A 10,575-nucleotide genomic window follows, 5' to 3' on the forward strand; every position below is an offset into this window, starting at 1 on the left:
GCCCCGGAAGGCGTTTGCGTCTCCCACCGCTGATCGGGAACAGAGGTGAGGCTTGTGTTTTTTAACTCTCCTGAGAGATGGAGTTTCCGTACTTGGCTTTGCTTTGAGTTTTTAGCGTCTGCCCTCTGTAATGCCCCATGAATTCTTTTCTTTTTTCTTTTTTTTTTTTTTAAACAGAATTTTGCTCTTCTCGCCCAGGCTAGAGTGCAATGAATGGTGCTCTCAGCTCACTGCAACCTCTGCCTCCCAGATTCAAGCGATCCTCCTACCTCACCCTCTTGAGTAGCTGGGATTACAGGTGCCCACCACCATGACAAGCTAATTTTTTTGTAGTTTTAGTAGAGACAGGGTTTAACCATGTTGGCTGGGTTGGTCGGGAACTCCTGACCTCAGGTAATCTGCCCACCTCAGCCTCCCGCAGTGCTGGGTTTACAGGCATGAGCCCCCGCGCCCGGCCTCTGAGTTATTTTCATAATTTTCATGAGTAGATCACTGCGTAGCCAATGGAAGATCCTGAGTGGACCCCCCCTCCTCCAGGGTTACAGCCAATCGGCTTTTCCGCAGCTCCTGGCTGAAACCTGTGTGAAACCTGCAGCACCTGGGCTGGAAGGATCCGTCTCAGGGACACTCAGGGCGGCAAGTCCTGCTGTGTAGCTCTTCAGTGCATTTGATGAGGTGTCCGTTGTCAGATTCCAGAGCCACTGCTGATGTCCGGCATGGCATGTCAGGGCGGGCACGGCTCTCCTCCTCCGTGTGCGTCTGGCCCTGCCTTCCTGTGTGCCACGTCGTCCTGAGGTGGGTGGGAATCGCCGCAGTGGATCTGGGCTCCCCACGTGACCTGGGTGGCCTCAGAGGCTGGAGGGGGCAGTGGTTCCCAGTGTTCTCTTCTTAGAAGGAGGAAACCACTTTTTCCAGAAGACACTGACTGCTGGTCTCTCCCTCCCATCTTGGTACGTGAAAGGGGTCCCAAGCCAGACCCCAAGAGAGGGTTCTTGGATCTGTTGCAAGAAAGAATTCAGTGCGAGTCCGTAAAGTGAAAGCAAGTTTATTAAGAAAGTGAAAGAATAAAGAATGGATACTCTGTAGACACAGCACCGCGAGGGCTGCTGGTTGCCCATTTTTATGGTTATTTCTTGGTGATATGCCAAACAAGGGGTGGATGACTCACGCCTCTCCTGTTTAGACCATATAGGGCAACTTCCTGACGTTGCCATGGCATTTGTAAGCTGTCCTGGCACCGGTGGGAGTGTGGCAGTGAGGACGACCAACGGTCACTCTTGCTGCCATCTTGGTTTTAGTGGGTTTTGGCCGGCTTCTTTACTGCAACCTGTTTTATCATCAAGGTCTTTATGACCTCTGTCTTGTGCCGACCTCCTGTCTCATCCTGTGACTTAGAATGCCTTCATCATCTGGGAATGCAGCCCAGCAGGTCTCAGCCTCAGTTTACCCAGCTGCTATTCAAGATGGAGTTCCTCCGGTTCAAACGCCTCTGACAATCTCAGTGGCCAGACTTGGGTCAAACGTTGGCAGGGGAGAACAGGATAACAGTGTTCGTTCTCTATTACATGCAACAAATCACCACAAACTCAGAAGCTTGAAGCCACACCCATCTGCCATCTGGCAGTTTCTGCGGATCCAGGCTGTGGGCACAGCCCAGGTGGGTCCTCAGCTCAGGGCCTCAAGTCCCACCAGGCTGCACTCTGGGTGGCCAGGCCACATTCTCATCTAGAGCATGGTTGGTGGCAGGGTTCAGTTTCCTAAGGCCATTGTTCTCTCCCTGGTTGTTGGCCAGAGGCCACCCTCAGCTCTTAGAAGCTGACGGGACAGATGCCCCTGGATGTGTGATTGGGTTACATCTCAATAAACCCACTGGAAGCTAAAAATGCACTTAACAGCCTGCGTGACACAATGAAACCCCATCTTCAGAAAAAATACAAAAATTAGCCAGATAAGGGGCATGTGCCTGTATTTCCAGCTACTTGGGAGGCTGAGGTGGGAGGATCTCTTGAGCCCAGGAGGTTGAGGCTGCAGTGAGCTGTGATCACACCACTGTACTCCAGCTTGGGTGACAGAGCGAGACCCTATCTCAAAAAAAAAAAAAAAAAAGAAGAAGAGAAAATGCACTTAATACACCAACCTCCGGAGTATCACAGCTTAGCCCAGCCTACCTGGGGTAGGGTTCAACAGTGCTCAGAACCCTTACACTAACCTACAGCTGGGCAAAGTTATCCAACGCAAAGCCTGTATTAGAGTACGGTTTTGCATATCTCATATAATTTATCAACTACTGTACTGAGAGTAAGAATAGAATGGTTGTATGGGTGCCTGAAGTTCAGTTTCTACCGAAAGCATCTCACTCTCACACCATTGGAAAACGGAAAAACCTGAAGCTGAGCCATCATGAGTCAGGACTGATTGTGGTTTGCTGCCCCTCGGCCTGGCAACACGGGTGTCCCCTGCTCCGCTCTGCTGAGATGATGTCCTGTGTGACGTCACGCTGTCGAGGGAGCCACATCCCCGGACCTTTGCCATATTCTGTTGGTTGGAGGCAAGTCCACCCACACGCATGTCACGGGCCGGGGTTCTTGGGGTCAGCCCAGGGTGTGTCTGCCACACCACAGCTGGCTCGGACAAATCAGGACCAGCTTTTGGAAGTGGAGACGGGGTCTTCTTCCCAGTCCGTGTTGCAGAGGGGTAGAACTTCAAACATTCACGGTTCTCTTGTTGAAGAGGAGGCGCTGAGTGCCTGGCGAGAGTGTCGGTTATACATAGCTGTGTAACTAAGAATCCCAAAAGTCAGTGCCTTACAACTACCACTATTTTATTTGTTTGCAGTTTTCTGAGTCTGCAGTTGGAGCTGGGTTCGCGGGGTGGTGCCTCTGCTGGTTTGGGGAGTGGCCTGGGGCCACTGGTCCAGCGACGGTCTTCCGGCAGCTGGCCTGGAGCTGGATAGTCCTAGACAGCCTCACTCATGGTGCTGGTCATTGCTCAGTGCCCGTGTTCACATGGCCTCCCTTCCCCCAGGAGGCTAGCCCAGGCTTTGCTTTACCTGGCGGTCTCCAGGGCTCTCACAGAGCCGGGGAATGTTTGGAAGCTATAAGAGCTTTTGAAGCTTTGCATGGAAGGCAGACCGCATCACTTCTGATGTGTCCTGTCAGTCAAAGCAAATTACCCGACCAAGTCAGAGTCATCGGGGCGGGGTGGGGAATAGACCACACCTGCTCAATGGGGAGAGTGGCAGTGTCATATTGCAAAGAGGCATGCATACAGGGGTAGAGGGTGTGGCCACCTTTGCAAACCGTCTACACTGGTAAGCAAGCGACAGAGTCTGTGTCCACATGGATTTCTCATGTCCACAGGCGCGTGTCCAGCAGATTCCCGATGCAGCTGCATAGGAGCTTTTAGTCCAGAAGAAAAGAATCCCAGAGCTTCAGGGAGTGACTTATGATTCAAGAGAGATGTTTGCTTTTTCTGATGGTTTTCTTTTCCTTTCTTTCTGCCAGTCATCCAGGGTTTTATTAAGCCAGCAGCCAAGATGTTGCTTACTCATAACCCCCCTCTCTCTTGCTTTATTTAAGTATATGTTTTTTTGTTCACTCTTCTGTGCGGAGAGAAAAGAAGAGTGTGTTTTATTACAACCTGTTCCTAGAAACTCTGTAATTCAGGATTTTGTGGTAAAAGGGCCATACATTCTGTAAGAATAACAAGCAGAGCGGGGAAGGAGGGGATTGGGTTTCCACTAAAGTCTCCACGTAAGATAAATCAAAGATATGACCAGCATCATAAAATAATATACCCAGCTATAAGCATCTCAAATAATTTTAATAAGAATGTTGTTCTGCCCTGAAACGGGAATAAACATATTATATTTTTATTATAAAACGACTACCAATTTACTATAAAGTATAAACATAATCTATAAAAATATAATTCTACTGTACCATAAATATGACTGTGTATATTGCCAGCTATAAAAGGCATTCAACATTTAATTAACAATAATTTGGAGAATATGTTTATATTCCTTTTAAACAGCAAGAGCGCTGTGTATTGATCTTAGACATAGCTGCCTTCTTGGAATTTACGTGGGCTGTAGGGGAATAACCATGGTAACGAGAGCTAAGCATGTGCTGGGCTTTGCTCAAAATTCTTTGTTTGCAGTAACTCGTTTGCTATCCTCTCAACACCCTAGGAAAGAGGTATGTGACTACTCCTGATTGACAGTTGAGGAGCTGAGGCACAGGGAGGGTAAGAAACTGACCCACTGCCGCTCACGTGAAGGGTAGGGTGTGAATTTAAACCCACGCCTCCTGCATCAAGAACTCTGCTGTTGATTTATGTGCACACATGGAGAGTAATGACTGGTCCCCTCCTCTCCCTGAATACCCTTTAACAGTCAAAATACTTCTAATTTATTTTTCCAATCCTGAAATCCTGAAGGGCTTTGATATGAAAAGCAGGTCAGCAGGAGCACTCTCTCATTGCCATTGCTGCGCCAAGGGTCTGCAAGCCTTCATCAGTGAGGAGCATAAGCGGAAACGCAGCCGGAAGCTGAGCTGCAGAAAGACCAGAACAACAAAGGGCTGTTACATCCCCCTCCCTCGCTGCTTCATGCAGGGAGCCCCTGGGACTCGGGGCAGAGCTGGGTTTACCGACTCAGTACCCATCACTCCTCCACAGATGGGAAATGTGGGGCCCAGAGAGGCTCACTAGCTTGCCCAAGGCCACACAGCAAAGTTAGGTCGTTCAGAAGAATTTGAACCCAGATCTGGCTCTGAAGCGCTAGTGCTTTCCACTGCACCAGACACCACCTGTATTGTGAAGACAGGCTTGGCTCTGCACCCAGGGAAGAGGACAGAACAACACAAAGGAAAAGAAATGGGGTGGGGGTCGTATTGTGTGGGACTCAGACTCTGGGGTAAGACCTAAGTTCACATCTGAGGCTCCACTTATGAGAGGGAAGAAACTGTGGATCTGAGAGTCCTTAGGAAGACAGGTGGTCTTGTTGATCTAGGGAAGGGAGTTGGTGGCTCCAGTATTTTTTATGATGTTCATCCCAGCATATGTGTGTGTGTGTGCATGTGCGTGTGCATGTGTGTGTACATGTGTGTGTGTGCGTGTCTGTGTGTGTGTCTGTGCATATATATTATTTCCCACTCAGTCTCAATGTTTGCATTAACTCCCATCCCTCCTAAAAGTCACTCTCTCCAGGTCCAGGAGGCAGACAACGGCAAGACCAGCAGCTAATGCAGACACAGGGTCTTGGGTGCATTTGCAAAATCTCCCTTCGTCAGTGATTTATGTCTACTTCTCCTTCGTTTTTTTGCAGGAGTTTGTTCATCTGGCAAAGAGACTGCTTAGTGAGCCTGCACTGGAAAAGGAAATTGTAGTGAACGGAAGGGAATACGTGAGAATGTATCATTCATGGCAGGTGGAAAGAGATACCTACCAACAGCTCATCAGGAAGCTGGAAGGAAGCACTGAAGATTGAGGGCCCCGCCTCATCAGACACCCGCTGTCCGACACACAGCTTTGGGTGGACACTCAGAGACAGAGTTCTGGGTAACGTGGGTCCCGGGCCGTTCATATAAAACCAGCCTCAGCAGAATCCTAGAAAATGTTGGTCGTGAGTCCCCAGAGCCACTGCGTTTATCCCATATCCTCCCTGCGTTCAGATGCTGTCCCAGGTGTGTTCACCGGCCAGTCCTGATGGAGGTGCTTGAGTGACTGGGTTGACTGGGACAGGGAAAGGGGAACTGGTTTTCAGGGAATTGGGGAGAGAATTTGATTACCTGCTTTAGGGCTTTGGTGCAGACAATAGAGGCTTATTTTCAAGCAGTCACGGTTCAGACTCCCCCGACCTGCCTTCTGACCGACCTCTACCCATCATTGCCAGTTTGAAAGGCAAAAGCAAAACACAGACATGTAAGCTGAGCCGGGTCCTAGCAGGATTTTTGTTGTGATCTCAGGACTCTGACAGACACGTGGGTGGCCCCAGGCTTCTCTGAACAATAGAAAGTGCTGTGAGTGAGCTCACGCCCAGCACATCTCACTTTTCAATGGTGGAATTGAAAGTTGTGCTTTTTAGAAAAGTGGCCAGGCTGCTTGTGGCCCCGCCCACCTCTTGGCTGAATTTGAGTGGAAAACCAGGTAGGAACAAGCGCCACGTCATGCGTAGCCTGCAAAACACTCAAGTGACCCTGAGATGGAGGCCTGGGGCTTTGGGTCCAGGGTGGGCCCTTCCCCTTCCCACATCAGGGACCCAGGAATGGGTGTTGGAAGGGTCACCAGCCTCCAGCCCTTGGCAGGATGGAGCTCAGGTCTGCAGGGCTTTGCAGCCACACAGTGAGGTCAGCCCGTGCCAGCCCTGCCATCATGGTAATGGTGGCCTCGCCCCATCCATGTCACCCATGTCACATGAGAACGTGCAGTCTTCCTTGTCCTCTGCTAGTGGAATTTGCCTGGGAAAACCGCCACTGAACACTGAAATTGTTGCCTGCCGGTAGATTCCTTACAACAAATGGGGAAGGCGGTGTTTCCCACCTCGTGTGGATAGAAAGCAGAGTCTGCTTTAAGGAGGTGAGAAGGCACAGCCAGGGCAGAGCATTGCGTGGGAAGCATTCGGTGAAAGCGGGTGCAGGCGCTTCGGACGGCCGAGGGAGAAGATTCCACCGGCGCTGTCTTGGCTTCAAGTTTTAGGATGTCTGAACTTTCTGCTTTCATGTTTTCAACCATCTTTTTTTTTTTTTAATGGCACAACCTACATCTTGTTTTTAAAAGAAGTAGCCTCAAATTAAACTTCTTAAACTCTGATGCCCCGGGGATGAGAACAACTAGCTTGGATCTTGTGCCGTGTAATTTGATGTTTCATTCCACTGCCTCCATCGTGGAACAGAATCGCTTTCCAGAAAGGCAGTTAGCTGGAAACAGCAGAGGCTCCCAGCTGCTCAACAATGGCTCCCATCGTCCCCCTCCCCTCCCTTGTTTTTGTCCTCTGAGGGACCCAAGGGTTATGGCTTTCATGTCTAGGTGTGGGACAGAGGAGGGAGAGGCAGAGCCTGGGCCCGGAGCGGACCACCTGGTCTGAATCTGGAGTCATTAATGCCACCCAAAGAAAAGGTCCTACCAGGTCCAGTGTTGTCTTAGATCTGAAGATGCTGCTATTTACAAAACGCTGATCGTCCAAAAGCTTGAATCTGTTCCTCCTTGAATGACCCTATAGATGCTTGACCTCCACCGTACCTCCACATCACCATTTATGTCTTGGTAGGAAAATGTGCACATGCCCCATGCACTGTGGGGGATGGGCGTGTTTTTAAATTAATAAAGTATGTCACCATTAGCCATATGAAAATAGCCTCTGTTTCTGCCCACGGTGAGGAGTCTTCTGCAAGGAGCAGATCCCTCCGCCAGACCTCACGTCTTCAAAGGAAGTACAGGCACTCTAGCATCTAGTTAAGTGGGGGTTAAAATGCAGCCACTATTTTAATACCCAAGTATAGATGTAAAACCAGGGCTTTTCCATGAGGGTTCTACATGGTGTCAGTTTCACACTTGGTTCACTTTATGTTTAAACATTTATTTGTTTTTATTATTATTTTTGAGACAGAGTCTTGCTCTGTCACCCAGGCTGGAGTGCAGTGGTGCGATCTCAGCTCACTGCAGCCTCTGCTACCTGGATTGAAGTGATTCTCCTGCCTCATCCTCCTGAGTAGCTGGGATTATAGTTGCCCGCCACCATGCGTGGCCGAAGCATGTATTTATTTTTATTTGTATATGGTATTTGTATTTTTAGTAGAGATGGGGTTTCACCATGTTGGCCAGGCTGGTCTCGAACTCCTGACCTCAAGTGGTCCGCCCGCCTTGGCCTCCCAAAGTGCTGAGATTACAAGTATGAGCCACCATGCCTGACCTAAACATGTATTTATTTTTATTTGTATATATTCGTGGGGCACACATGCAGTTGTGCTCTGTTGATACCTTGCACGGTGGTGAGGTCAGGGTCTTCGGGGCATCTCTCACTGGGCAATGCACACCGTGCCCGCCAAGCAACCCTCATCCTCCCCTCTTCCCTCTCAGCCCTCGAAGGCCCAGCATTCCACACTCTGCTTCCATGTGTACACGTTATTTAGCTCCCGCTTACAAGGAAAATTTGCAAGATTTGTCTTTCTGTTTCTAAGTTGTATCACTGAATATAATAATGACCTCCACTTCCATCCATGCTGCTGTAAAAGACGTGATTCCCTTCCTTTTCATGGCTGAATAGTATTCATTGTGGGTATATATTCCACATTTTTTTTTGGACGGAGTTTTGCTCTTGTTGCCCATGCTGGAGTGCAGTGGCACAATCTCAGCTCACCTCAGTCTGCACCTCCCGGCTTCAAGCGATTCTCCTGCCTCAGCCTCCCAAGTAGCTGGGACTACAGGCACGCACCACTATGCCCAGCTAATTTTGTAGTTTTAGTACAGACGGGGTTTCTCCATGTTGGCCCGGCTGGTCTCGAACTTCCAACCTCAGGTGATCCGCCCACCTCAACCTCCCAAAGTGCTGGGATTACAGGTGTGAGTCACCACACCCGGCCCCACATTTTCTTTATCGAGCCCTCCATTGATGGACACTTAGATTGATTCTATATCTTTGCTATTGTGAATAGTGCTGCAATAAACATGAGCACAGGTGTCCTTTGGATATAATGATTTCTTTTCCTGTGGGTAAAATGTTCAAACGTTTTGTGTGTAGTTTTTAGTTTGCTGATGTACAGGTTTGAATGATTCAAAAATACATTGCAGGATAAAACTGAGATACTATAACCTTTACATATTGAGGGAAATACTTTTAATAAAAATAACACTAAGCCAGGTTCCGTGGCTCACGCTTGTAATCCTAGCACTTTGGGAGGCCCAGGCAGGCGGATCACTTGAGGCCAGGAGTTGGAGTTCAAGACCAACCTAGCCAACATGGTTCAAAACCCTGTCTCTACTAAAAACACAAAAATTGGCCAGGCATGGTGGCACATGCCTGTAATCCCAGCTACTAGGGAGGCTGAGGCAGGAGAATTGCTTGAACCCAGGAGGTGGAGATTGCAGTGAGCCGAGATCATGCCACATCACTCCAGCCTGGGTGACAGAGCAAGACTGCCTCAAACAAAAACAAAACACAAACAAACTATATATATATGTGTGTGTGTGTGTATATAAATACACATATATGTATATACACGTATATTGTGTGTATATATATGTATATATGTATTATGGGTGTATATACATATATACACATATATATACATATATACACACATATACATATATGTATCTAATAACTTAGTGTCATGTAGCGAGAGGCATGGCTGACACTGGGTTGCAGGTCCGAGTGATGAGTTGAGGCTTACAGCTTCTCCTTAAATACCACTCTTCAGCCCCTTCCCACACTCTCACAGTAAAGCAGTAAGACAGGGTACCTTCTCCACCTTCAGAGGTTCATCGTGCATCTTAAAGTTTACAAAACCAGACTGCATAGGCTCCCCTTGTCAATGGGATTGCGCGGGCGCAGTCAGAACCTTGCCAGCCCTGCGGATCTGGAAAGTGTGGTGAAGACCGCACTCCCCGGATACAGTTAAGACTGGAGTGTTGAAAACCTGTGAGCTCACAGCAGGTGTCTTGGTGTCAGGTGTTCGTTGCTTTCCTCTTTTGGCCTCTGCAGTAGTACTTTGCATGGAGCTAGAGGACCTCTTCCCTTGAAGCATCCCTGGTGGTTGAACTTGCCTTTTTTAGCATTTATCTGGAGCTTCTTACGAGACGGGAGAGCTAGCTCTTCTTCTCCGTTTTCTGATGAAGAAACATTTGTCTTCTTCCTCCCTCCCTCCCTCTCTCCTTCTTTTTTTGTTTCCTTGCATCTTCCCAGTCCCCGTCCTCACTTCCCCTCTCTGATTCTAACATCACTTTAAATGGTCGGTCAGTGGTAGGAGCTGATGTGGGAATGGTGTGAGCCAAGATCTCCCTATCTGGGATCGGCCGTAGCTGGCGGGGCCACTGGAAACAGCAGCTCCCAGCCTTGTCTTTGAGAAATCTGGATACTCAGGCGGCGTCCCTGACCAAAGGAATCGGACTGTCAGGGGAGACCCAGGCCGGAAACAGCCCAGTGACCCCGTGTGCAGCAGACGCTGACAGCTGCTGACTGACATCATCCATTGGAACAGGGACCAGAATTTCATGGAAAACAAGGACAGTCTAAGAAAAGGCTGGACTGTGACTTCATACTGAAAAATGAAGCCCAAAATTATGAAAATAGGTTAAATCTGTCTTACGTTGAACAAAATTTATTTGTGTGGGCATAATAGAAACAGTATCCAGTGGCTCACGCCTATAATCCCAGTGCTTTGGGAGGCCAAGGTGGGAGGATCACTTGAGCCCAGGAGTTTGAGACCAGCCTGAGCAGCATAGTGAGACCCCATGTCTCCAAAAAAATAGCAAAAAACTAGCCAGATTAGCCAGACACAGCGGCGCATGTCTGTAGTCCCAGCTACTTGGGTGGCTGAGGCCGGAGGATTGCTCCAATCCAGGAGTTTGAGGTTG

General features: G+C 48.9%; 1 protein-coding gene across 1 annotated transcript in view; it reads left to right on the forward strand.

The window, feature by feature from the left end:
- Nucleotides 1-7,348, forward strand: part of GLT1D1 (glycosyltransferase 1 domain containing 1) — a 114,502-nt gene extending 107,154 nt beyond the window's left edge. The window contains exon 12 of the mRNA XM_011988887.1: nucleotides 5,330-7,348. Within this exon, the coding sequence (XP_011844277.1) occupies nucleotides 5,330-5,491 (162 nt within the window). The 3' untranslated portion in view covers nucleotides 5,492-7,348. The remainder of the gene's footprint in view (nucleotides 1-5,329) is intronic.
- The last annotated feature ends 3,227 nt before the right edge of the window (nucleotides 7,349-10,575 follow it).

This window comes from Mandrillus leucophaeus, unplaced genomic scaffold (genome assembly GCF_000951045.1).
Source record: "Mandrillus leucophaeus isolate KB7577 unplaced genomic scaffold, Mleu.le_1.0 Scaffold34, whole genome shotgun sequence".
Lineage (NCBI taxonomy): Eukaryota > Metazoa > Chordata > Mammalia > Primates > Cercopithecidae > Mandrillus > Mandrillus leucophaeus.